Raw genomic sequence first — 11,563 nt, 5'->3', positions numbered from 1 at the left:
AGCCTGGGTTGGTCAGTTTTGCTGCGCCGTGACTCAGCTGGCGGCACAGCTGCTCCTCACACCCTGCCCCTCAGTCCCCAGGGCAGCGTGCTGCCGCGGTGCTCCCACACAGGGCAGCTCCCAAGAGAAGCCCCACGGTGCAGGCCAGCCTGGGTGCAGCCCCTCAGCACCTGCCTGCACCAGGAAACACGGAACCGGCATTTGAGCGAGCTGCTCCTGGCCGTGCTGGCCGCCCCAGTGCTGTGGAGAGCCGGCTGTGACGTGACGCCCGGGACAGGGCCACGAGGTGAGGGGCCTCCACTGCACAGGCCCCGGCTGGAGGGGGGACAGGAAGGGGCAGGCTCAGTGTCCCTCCCCTCCAGGAGCCCCGCCCTCCCGAGGTGAAATGTGGGGGTGGGGAGGCCAGGCTGTGAGGTCATAGAGCCCTGCTGTGCCGTGCTGTGCCATGATATACAGTGCTGTGCCGTGGGCACACCCCAGCAGTGCTAGCAGTGCCAGCAGCGGCGGCAGCAGCAGCAGCGGCGGCATTGGCAGCAGCAGCAACAGCAGCAGCAGCAGTATGGTTCAGGCACGGGGGGCCGTGGCCCCCGCCTGCCTCCTTATCCTCCTCCTGGTGGCCCTGCAAGCCCAGGGCGTCGGGGCTGCTCCGTGGCGAGCACGGGAATTAGGTAGGCAGGCAGGTGAGGGCCAGCACCCAGCCCTGGCAGCATAGCGCGGCACCCACTGCCCCTTGGTTGGGCTGACAGCGGGGCTGGGGTCGTGGTGGGGCAGGGCTGGGAGAGCAGCGGGGCCGGGCTGGGCTGGGTGAGCCATGGCCAGCTCCACAGGTAAGAGGAGGCAGACGCCCTGTGGGGAGACGCAGGGGTCGCGGCTGCTGCGGGGGCATTTTCCAGGTGAAGGCTGGAGCCCAGAGCCGTGAGAAACCATCCCTAGAGCTGGCCCTGTGCCACCCTGCCCTGGGGCAGCCTTTCCCCCAGCCTGTGTGCCAGGGCCGGAGCAGCACCACAGGGGCCAGGCAATAGCCCGCGGGAGCGCTTCTCGAACCCCTGGGCTTGTCACAGCCGTGCCCAGGGCCGTGGCTCTGCTGCTCCCTGGCTGGGTCCCAGCTTTCAGCCTCAGAGACGTCTGTCCTCAGGAGATGTCTGCTGAGGAAAACAGCAGCATTCCAGCTCTAGCCCGGCAGCATTCTTCTTGGGCAAACCCAGGTCCCCATGGGACACCCAGCCCCAGCCCACAGCCCCAGGGAACAGATGGGACAGCGCTGGTGCAGCCTCTCCCTGGCCAGCGGGCTCTTCTCCACAAGACATGTGAACAATCATTTTTTTCCACCAGTGCTTTCATGTGGGCTTCTGTTGTGCACAGATGAGATCTCCCAGTAAGGGGCTGTATGTTTGTCCATCCGGCCCTTGAGGGGTGTTACACATGGCCTGGAAACACTCGCATGAGTGAGCACTTAGCTTTTAATATTCTGTTCATATGAAATTTAACTTAATATTTTCTTGGTGGATGCTCAAACATGCAGAAGAGCAGAGAGGGAATGGGTCAGGCTCAGTGATGCGCCCCAGGGAGCTCTGCCTTGCAAAGTGTTCTAGCGTTGTTTCCCAGCCTTTCCAGTGCCTGCTGCAAAGCCAGCGGGCTTGTTGGGGTTGAGTTTAGAGCTGGTGTGAGCTCCAGGGAGTCCTTTCTCCCGACAGCCCCGTGCACGGTTTGTTTCAGACCGGCATGGTCCAGGCACCCGGTAACTGTCTGCACAATGCTCCTGAGCGGAAGGGAGAGATGAGCGACATGGACCAATCCTGCGTTTCAACTGCATTCACTGCTGTTCAGATCTGAAGAAGTACATTTAAAGATTTCACGAGAGCTTCTCTGTTTGGTTTGTTTACAGACGTGGCTGGAGGTAATGGACATCCAGCTTCCCGGCTGGGTTCCAGGGCTGATGCACAGGGAGATCTCATGGGTACGTCACAGCTTTTTACTTCCTTTGAGAGGTGCCAGCTCAAAGCCCAAACGTGAGTGAGGCATCTCTTGCAGCAGGTGTGAGAATATAGACCTGCATCGTGTGTGCCCTGTTGCTACGTGATCCCTTTATATGTTGTGCTATTCAGTTATGACAGTATCACAGTGTATGATGGAAGCTTCTCGTGGGTGTTTGGTTGTAGATATGGGTAGAGGGAGAGCTCTTCCAGCTCCTCGGCTGGATCCTGCACTGGACCTCACCTGGCATCCCAGGGGTGAGTAGTCAGTCTTGACTGACTTCACAGACTAACCACTCCTTTTCAGTATTTTAGTCGTGAGAAATTTAACTTTATGTTTTCCATTAAGGTCCTCAAAGAGCAAAGTATAAAGCTGAAACAGGAAAGCGTTCCCAGCAATCATCAGAAGACCTAAAGGAAATCCTGAAGGAATTGGACAAAGCAGCACGTGGTAGGTATCTATCACTCTGAACCAGAAGATGTGGGCAGCTGAGGTTTTAGACGTATGTACGGACAAGCAGGATGCGCAGGCAGCTTGGGGTCGCTGAGACTGGCAGACTTTTCCTGGGCTGCAGGCATGCCCTGGCCAGGGTTGGATCAACCCCAGCTTCACAGCCTGCTCCAGCCCCATTGTTCCCCTTGAGGTCTGAGGTCTGTTGGTGACACCTCAGGGTCAGGGACAGGTGGAAGCTGGACACCCAGCTTGAGGCAGCACACCTAACTTGAAGGCAGCTGAAGCGAAGGGCTGTTCATTCAGTCTTGGGTGGGTTAGCTGTCTGTTTCTGGTTGTGTTTCAGATAACTTGGTTGTGGTTTTCCTCTTGTTTTGGGGGACTGTGGGCTCTTCACTGCCGCTTGTGAAAGTGCCCAGAATATGGTTGCAAGAGCTTGCAGTTCAGTCCACCACACGTGCCTGTCACCCTGACCGTGTGATGGAGTTGGCATGATGGCAAGTGCTGCTCAGAAGGGCTCTTTCCCCAGCTGAACTGGCTACAGCGTCTTCCCATCCTCTCTGAAGGAAGCAATTTACCATCCTTTTGCAGTTTGCCAAAAATGCACTAAGTGGAATGCAAACACGACGATCACATGCAATCCCCTAGTCTCTCAGCAGGTCAGGATTTGCTGTCTACTGGTAAACTGGAAAGTGCCTAGCGCTTAATTTTTTCTCCATGAATGACTCGTCATTTGAACCAGCGACTAGGTGCACCGCCAAATGCCCAGGCTTTGTTTCTAAGTGTTATTAATGTATTTGGAGAAGTATTGCCTCCTGAAGATACCCTGTTCCTGACGAGGAATGGTTGCATCTAATGAAACTGACCCACTTTCTTTCTAAAGAGCTGGACCGTGAGACTGTGGAGGAGGAGGCGCTTCAGGAAGGAGGCAGCCAGGCAGCACCAGTCTCTGATGAAAAAAAGGGGGCAATTCAATCAACAGGCGTGCCAGGTAATTGCTGTCCTTTGGTCAGCCAGTGTCATAAATCAAAATCACCTTGTGCGTGCAGGCTCGTGCCCTGGTGCCCACTACTGCACACCGTGTCAGCAGCCAAACTATTAGTCCAGAGCGAGTGTTCTGAAAGAAGCCGGGAGTGGCTCTCTGTGGATGACTGTCCTCTCTGGGGTGCGGAGGTTATTGCCATCAGTGTGCCAGAGAGAGACACTCGTAACCCTCTGTGGATGCAGCGAGATGCTCACCGCTCACCACACCCAGTTCACAGGAGTTTCAGAACTTTGCCATTTTGGGAACGAGGCCACCTGAACCATGCTCAGCACATGATGGGAAATAGGACTCTTAATCGAAGGTGCCTCCCGCAATACCTGCATCCCAGAGCTTGCCGTGAGTCGTCGTAGGTGCCACAGAGCTGGGGAGGCTTCCTCCTGTGAGCTGAGGTCCAAAGGGATGCACTGACAGATCGGGCACGGCCTTAGAGGGGAACCTGCACCATCCTCCGGCATCCTCTGTGCCTGAGCCACGCTGAGGCTTTACCTTTCTCTGATTCTTGGCAGCGCTCTCCAACCCCGGGGAAGCCCACCACACCGGCATCTATGAATTTTTTCGAACGAATACAGGTACTGAGCAGTCTGGCAGGGGGCCATAAGTGGGAGCAAGTCCTGGAAACTGGGGGCATGCAGGCAGTGCCCATACTGGAGAAAAGGCAGAAGGAGAGCGCGTCTTCCCCAGAGGGCCTGACTCCATCCCCTCGGGGGGTGGGTGCTGGGCTGGGGAGGGAGACCTGGGGGTGGCACTCCCTGACGCAGGGATGGTTTTGGTCTGTCTGTCTCAAAGGGGCAATTGGTCAAACAGCCGCGCTCCCCCGCGCGCTCTCCATCTGGCCTCATGAGTTCTGTTCAGTGGGACAACTTGTCCCAAAGGGTCAGAGAGAGCCTCCAGGCAGCAGCACTAGCACGCCTCGGAGAGCGAAGGTGGGTGAGCGCAAAAGAAATTGTGTGCAAATGTGAAGGCTCACCAAGAAGGGGTAGCAAAGCCATGACACTGGGAAAACTGGATTATGCCACCCCAGAGCGTAAGCAAAGCTGAGAGGAGAAAGAGAGGCTCCAGAGTGCATTGATTTGCAATGGCTTTGGGAGTTTCCTTTGCTTCTACTGAAACCAAGGAAACGTTACAGCCCCAGGATGTCCACTGCTTCAGGGATCCTAAGAAAGTGAGAAAGAACATTTCCTGGCAAAATCGGGCCTCCTGTGAGATTACCGGGAGTGTGCAGGACACGCTAACGTACAGAATGGTTCCTCCAGGTGTGGATGGCAAGAGAAATGCAAATGCTATGGATCCCGATGATTTCCAGAAGTACTGCATAGAAGGCGCCGCGGCAATCCTGGGCTCCATGCTGCTTGGGATGCTATTGTGTTGTGGCATCTATGTGTGGAGGAAGAGGAGACAGTGAGTTGTTGGGGGGAGAGGGGGGCTGCCAAACTTCTGTATTAGATGGCTGCTATTAGCCATGAAGCATTTGGAGGTAGGGTATTCTGGAGTGCCGCGTTAGTTACTGGCCAAACTCTACTGATACTTCTGGTATAAGATACTTGAACTGGCCTCTCAATACACACGCACTCTTTTCAGAAACCCCTTCTTACTGTTGCAAGTGTTAGTTAAAAGTGACCCTGCCTCAACAAGAGCAGGCCAGTGACAGACGTAGGCAGAGCAAGGTCAGGAAGAACAACAACAAGGGATGACATTGCCATAGAAAGTGAGAAGCGCAACAGTGATGTCTCCCTACCAGTGAACCTACCAGCAGCAATCCCCCTGTTAGGCGATGCCATAAATTCCAGATGTTTGCCTCGGCCAAGGTGTCCCAGCAGCTCAGACCATGGTCAAAAGCCTTCCCAGCTACTGGCCTTGCTTTGGAGAAAGAGAGGAGTCAGGCTGTCCCAGCTGCACCCCAGCACTGCCAGCGTGCGTGTTCTCAGCACAGGCAGGGGTTTTTGTCTGCGCAGGCGTCTGTATCTCTTTGGATACGTATTCCAAAGAGAGGATGGAGAACATCTCACTGGGCCGAGGCTGTCCCCTCATCTGGTCAGGGAAGCCGAGTGCTGCTCTCTGCCGGGCACGCTGAGAAAGGAGCTGTGCCCAGCTTTGGTCTGTTGGGGTCAGGTCTCCTTCCGGCACGTGCAGTGCAGGCAGGTCAGGACGGTCAGGGCTGAGAGGAGATGAGCCATGGGCAGGCAAGCAGAGCCCAGGCCGAGGGGTGCAGGGCTCCCCGTTTTCTGCACAGAGCTCTCTGTGCCCACAACTCCCACATGCAGCCAAGTGCCCGCACCCCACAGCATGCTCAGCGCTGCCCCACACCCTCGCACCCGCCCAGCACCACAGCAGGGCCTCAGCAGCCTCCTGTCTCCGCAGGCGCCTCGCTGCAGCTTCGTGAGCCCGGCCCAACACCAGCAACTACCCCTCACACCTAGACAGCCGGACCACCCCCCTCAGCAACCCTGAGAGCCAGACCCAACACCAGCAGCCATCGCCTGTGCCTGGAGAAGCGGCCCGCCAGCCACGGAGCATCGGGGGGGGCGACCGGCCCCCACCAGCCTGGACACCCACCCGGTCTGCCCGCCTCCACCCCGACCTCCGTAGCTGTCCAACTCAGCCAACCGGCTGTTGCGGGACCAGCCCAGCACCCTCCAGCCCCCGGAGGAACTCAAACCAACCCCCGCCCCCCCAAGCCCATTGCCCCAGCCCTCCTGCAAGGGCCTGAGGCAGCCCCACCGGGGTACGGGTTTGGGGTGCGATGACAGACTCCCGGGCAACAGCTTCAGGGGTTGACCATTTATTTCTGAGCAATGGCATGACAATAAATACAGACCCGTAGCACAATTGTCTGGGTTGTATCGGCAGCAAACCCAGAAGTTCACCAGTTCTGGGCCAAACGGCATCTTGGGGCACGCAGGGATGTGGATGCCCATGGTGTCAGCAGTCACGGAGCTGGGCATGGGACCCGCCGACGGCCGGGGCATGGGACCAGCCTGCTAAATTTTGAGCCACAGAGGCGCCGGTGGGGCTCCTTAACAGTTCATCACCCCCACCTCTGCTCCCTGTGCCAGCTCTGTCCCAGGGTGCACAGGACAGGGATATCATGGAGGGCAATACCAGCCCCAGCCCCTGCACTGTGTGCACACCAAATATACCACATAAGGCAAAGCCACAAATTAAACACACAAAGCTGCTGTCAGGCTATAATGGTGACATCGTCTGTTCTGGTTTTGGCTGGGCTGGAGTTAATTTTCTTCCTAGCAGCCCATATGTTGCCGAGTTTTGGATTTGTGACCAAACCAGCGTTGGCAGCACACCCAGGTTTTAGCTATTGCTCAACATTGCTTGCGTGGCACCAAGGCACGAGCAAGCTGCGGTTGCGCTGGTGGATGAAAAACTGGATGGGAGCTGCCAGCGTGCGCTGCAGCCCAGAAAGCCAACTGTACCCTGGGCTGCATTCAAAGCGTGGCCAGCACGTTGAGGGAAGGGATTCTCCCCCTCTACTCCATTCTCCTGAGATCCCACCTGGAGCACTGCATCCACCTCCGGGGTCCCCAGTGCAAGACACGGACCTGTTAGAGCGGGTCCAGAGGAGAATCCCAGGGCTGGAACACCTCTCCTGTGCAGAAACGCTGAGAGAGTTGGGGGTGTTCAGCCTGGAGAGCAGAAGGCTCCAGGGAGACCTTGCTGTGGCCTTGCGGTATATAAAGGGGGCTTACAAGAAAGGTGCGGAAAGACTTTTTACCAGTCACAGGAGAAGGGGCAAGGGTTTTAAACTGAAAGAGGGTAGGTTTAAATTGCACATAAGGAATAAACATTTTACGCTGAGAGCAGTGACACACTGGCACAGGTTGCCAGAGAACTTGTGGATGCCCCATCACTGGAAGTGTTCAAGGCCAGGTTGGGGGGGGCTTTGAGCAACCTGATCTAGTGGAGGCTGTCCCTGCCCACGGCAGGGGGTTGGACTAGGTGATCTTTGAAGTTCCTTTCCAACCCAAACCATTCTATGCTTCTATCATTTTTGCTCCCTACTGGGGGAGGACAAATGGGGGAGACACTGCAGGAGATGCCTGGGAGGAGTCCCAGGGAGGTACTGGGCATTGACCTACCTCCAACATACACAAAACTGCTCAGGTAGCTTCCTTGGAGGAGTTCGGGGCTGATGAGTTTTTTTCCCTCTTGCAGCAAACACAAGACAATAGGTTTATGTTCCCTGACTTCCTCTGCGGACGTGGACTGCTGTCAGGACACCCTCCATGGGACAGCCAGCAGCTCTATGCGAGCACTACCCCTCAGCTCGGCCCTGGCCCCCCATTCAGTGAGGTCCCCAGCCCCATGCTCTCCCAGCACCATGTCACACAGCACTACTACTCTTAAGCAAGGAAAACCCCAACGCTTCTTTCCCATCTTATTTCCCCATAGCATTCAATTTTGAGTTCTCAAACAATTTCACATGTCGACAACAGTGAAGTCGGAACATTTCTGAACACTCCATTTGTAGCATGCAATAGATGTACTTCCTAATCATTTGCCAATCTAAGAGACCTTTTACTGAAACTGATTTAAAAGAGCCAAAAAGCCCACACAGAGATGCGCTCTGAGGGCCGCACAGTGATGAACTCCAATAACAGCCAGGGAATGGAGCCCTCCAGAAGATCTAAATGTGAAGAGCTCCTCCAGGGTCACAGGGCATCGCAGCATTCCAGAAAATAGCAAAACTGCAAAGGGCGCCAAAAACAAAACGGTGAAACGCTCCAAGCAGCCCCAGGGTGCAAAGCTCCCAAACAGACCCAGGGTAGAGTATTCCCCAAAACCCCGAGTGATAGAGGCTGCTGAAAAAGCCCTGGCATGGAGCACTCTTAAAAAGCACCAAAGCGCTCCAAAATACCCAAACAGTGAAGGACTGCCAAAAAAGTCCCGGGGCTGGCGAGCTCCAAAATATCCAAACCATGAAGCGCTCAAGAAAAAACCAAACCACCAAACCCCAAAACACCAAACCTCAGGACAGAGAGCTCAAAAACACCCAGGAGACGGAGGGCTCCAATAAAGGTCTGGGGTGGAGATCTGCCAAAAAAACCCAAACAGACAAATGGTGACAACTCCAAAAAACCAACATGGTAAACAGCTCCCAAAGAAACCAAACAGGAAAAAGAAACACCAAAAATATCAGGGGTTGTAGTATTCCATACAAAAAGAAAAACTGTAAAGGCCTCCAAAACACCAATATGGTGAAGAGCTCCAACAAAGCCTCAGGCTGGAGACTTCCCTAAAAAAGCCAAGGATCGAGGGTTGACAAAAAGCTCCGGGGTGCAGAGCTCCCAAAAAGCCTTGCGATACAGAGCTTAAAAACACCCAGGAGATGGAGAGCTTCAAGAAAATACCCAGGGTGGAGAGCAGCCAAAAATCCAAACAGTGACAACTCCCACAAAGCAACATGGAGAACGGCACAAAACACCAAAGAGGAATGCACTCCTCCAGGGCAGCACAGCGGCGACACGCTCCTCCGGGGTCACAGTACACAGTTCCCAAAAAACCAAACGGTGATACATTTCTCCAGGGCAGCGCTGCAATCCTTTTTCAAAAAAGCCAAGTGCTGTAGTATTCCATACTACAGTAAAACCATAAAGGGCTTACAAAAAACCAAGAGTGAAGCACTCCTCCAGGGCCGAGTGCTGATGCATTCCAAAAGCACTGGGTGTTGTAGTGTTCCATAAAAAAGACACACTGTAAAGGCGCCAAAAAACCAGAATGCTGAAGAGCTCCATAAAAAGTTCCAGTATGGAGACCTCCGGGACAGCAGCAGGCGGAGACCTCAAACACACGCAGGAGATGGAGGGCTCCTACAAAGACCCACACTGGAGACCTGCCAAAAAAACCCAAATGCAGATGACTGCAAAAGAACAACACAGTGAATGGCACAAAAAACCCAAGTGGTGATGCGGTAGTCTAAGAAGCTAGTGAAGCTATCAAAGACTGCTATGGACTTCCAGAAAATACAAAATCAATAAAGTGCAACAACAAAGCCCAGGGCCAGGCCGCGCCTCGAGGGGGACTCCCAAAAGAGCCCCGGGCCAGGCCGCGCCTCGGGGAAGATTGAGGACTCCAAAAAAAAAATCCCTGGTTGTTAAGCTAAAAAAAAAATAATAATAAAAAAAAAACAAAAAAAGCGAAAAATCAGGGATGACTCAAAAAAAAAAGTCTCCCAAAAACCAGAACAGTGATGTACTCTTCCAGGGCCTTTCGTTGAAGCATTCCTGCACTGCAGTGCTCCGTCTTCCTGGGCTGCGAGGTGATATACTCCTCCAGGACGCTGTTGTAAATAATTAAAAAAACTGCTGGGTGTTGTCCTGTTCCATAAAACACTAAAACAATACAGGATGCCCAAAAACCAAAATGGTGAAACTCTCCCAAGTAACAGAGCAGCGCTCCCAAACAGTCCCCATGTATAGTGTTCCCCAAAACCCCTGCGTTGGCCAGCTCCAAAACACTCAAGTGATGGAGGCCTCTGAAAAAGCCCCGGCATGGAGCACTCTTAAAATCACCAAGGCGAAGCACTCCAAAATATCTCGGTGGTGAAGAGCTCTGAAAAAGGCTCACGGTGCAGAGCTCAAAAAAACCACCCCAGGCTGGAGTGCTTTTAAAAAGCCCCAGGACAGAGCGCTGAAGAACACCCAGGAGATGGAGGGCACAAAAAACCAAGGGTGGAGGGCTCCTCTAGGGCTGCGTTGTGTAGCACTCCAAAAAATGCTGGGTGGTGACACACTCCAATAAGAATGGGGCATTTTAGCCATCCAAAAAAAAGCCAATGAAAAACCTCCAGAAAAGCCAAGCGATGAAGTGCTCTAAAACAGCTGGGCAGTGAAGTGGTCCTCCAGGGCCAGACGGTGATGCACTTCAAAACTAGTGTGCGCGATCCTAGAAAACAGCAGTGGAATAGCTATTTTTATTCCCGTTCGGAGATTAGTAGCCAACAACTGTACAACATTCCCGTCTGTCTCCTAGAGACAGGAATTCCTAGCAAGTCCTGTAAAAGTCCTTGAATGCATCCCAATTCATCGTCTCCTAGGGGTTCCTGGGAAATTCCTCATCTCTCCCTTATTTTCCTGTGCCCAAGAACCACACTGCACACTCCCACAATGGAAACGCTGCCTGCGCTTAGCCGGACTACACCTGATGGGTACACAAATGCCACACCTCTTCCCAGAGCCCTGCTATTGCACGGGGATTAGTCAACTCTGCGCCAGCCCCTCTTCATGCTTCCCAGAGAGCTTTCATCCTCCACAGGTGGCCCTTGCGCAGGGGCACAACCCACTCCTCTGCCTTTGAGGAAACCTGCCACTCACAGAAGGCCCTTTCTGGCCAAGATACAAGGTGGCCCCCAAAACATTCCCCTTAGCCCCTTCAAATGACCACCTGCAGAGCTCCCGTTTCACCCGGGAGCCACTTCTCCGCTCCTCTGGTCATTCTCACCTCGCCCTTGCTGTTCGCCTGCTACCCAAGAGACACACAAGCAGCACAAAGCCCACATCTGTGTCAATGCACAAGACTCAGCTGAGCTCCCCAGGCTCAAGCTACAAGACACTCAGGCACCAGAGACTAGGTGGACGGACAAAAGGATTTGCACCGTGTCCCTGCTTTCCATCTATAGGCTGAAGAGAACTTGACGGTATGTTTACTGCCTACACTTGGAAGAGTCTGGCTGAGCTTGTAGCATCTGTGAACAGGGCATAAACAAGAGAGTATGTAGTTTACATGGAAACAAAAAAGCCTCACCTTGCCTAGCTGAGTCTTGCTTCATTTCAATTTACACTATCTGTAGGTTGTTATATTAGCTGTTCTACATACAGAACAAGGCCTGCATTGCTTGAGTGAGGCAATTTCGGATATAAAGCACGCGCAGCTAGCACACCGTCTAGATATCTTTATATGCACAGAATATATACAGAAAACATGCAACAAGCATAAACAGAATATCTACGGATAGACAGAGACACATGTCAACAGAAGTCTTTGGAGTATATAGATACACACCCCCCCACGCACGGTCTGTACAGAACATCCACAGACACTATATACTCCATCGCCAGGAAGAGAAGCCTCAGCCGATCTCGT

General features: G+C 53.9%; 1 protein-coding gene across 1 annotated transcript; it reads left to right on the top strand.

Annotated features, from left to right (window-relative positions):
- Positions 1-438: 438 nt before the first annotated feature.
- On the top strand, positions 439-7,194 carry LOC129212309 (uncharacterized). The gene is made up of 8 exons (XM_054840729.1): positions 439-668; positions 1,886-1,957; positions 2,160-2,231; positions 2,323-2,424; positions 3,308-3,415; positions 3,976-4,038; positions 4,723-4,867; positions 5,828-7,194. Exons 1-8 carry the CDS (start codon positions 446-448, stop codon positions 5,847-5,849), a joined length of 807 nt encoding a protein of 268 aa, XP_054696704.1. The 5' UTR covers positions 439-445; the 3' UTR covers positions 5,850-7,194.
- The last annotated feature ends 4,369 nt before the right edge of the window (positions 7,195-11,563 follow it).

This window comes from Grus americana, chromosome 13, assembly GCF_028858705.1.
Source record: "Grus americana isolate bGruAme1 chromosome 13, bGruAme1.mat, whole genome shotgun sequence".
NCBI classification, from domain to species: Eukaryota; Metazoa; Chordata; class Aves; order Gruiformes; family Gruidae; genus Grus; species Grus americana.
The sequence above is the reverse complement of the archived record's forward strand: the minus strand, read 5'-3'. Positions and strand labels throughout refer to the sequence as shown.

What these genes read in the sequence shown, in the direction of transcription:
- LOC129212309 (XM_054840729.1), top strand. Translation starts at nt 446, where the DNA reads ATGATATACAGTGCTGTGCCGTGGGCACACCCCAGCAGTGCTAGCAGT. An exon ending in CCTCACCTGGCATCCCAGGG is followed by an intron (nt 2,232 to 2,322) that starts GTGAGTAGTCAG and finishes TTTTCCATTAAG; the next exon opens with GTCCTCAAAGAGCAAAGTAT. An exon ending in TCAATCAACAGGCGTGCCAG is followed by an intron (nt 3,416 to 3,975) that starts GTAATTGCTGTC and finishes GATTCTTGGCAG; the next exon opens with CGCTCTCCAACCCCGGGGAA.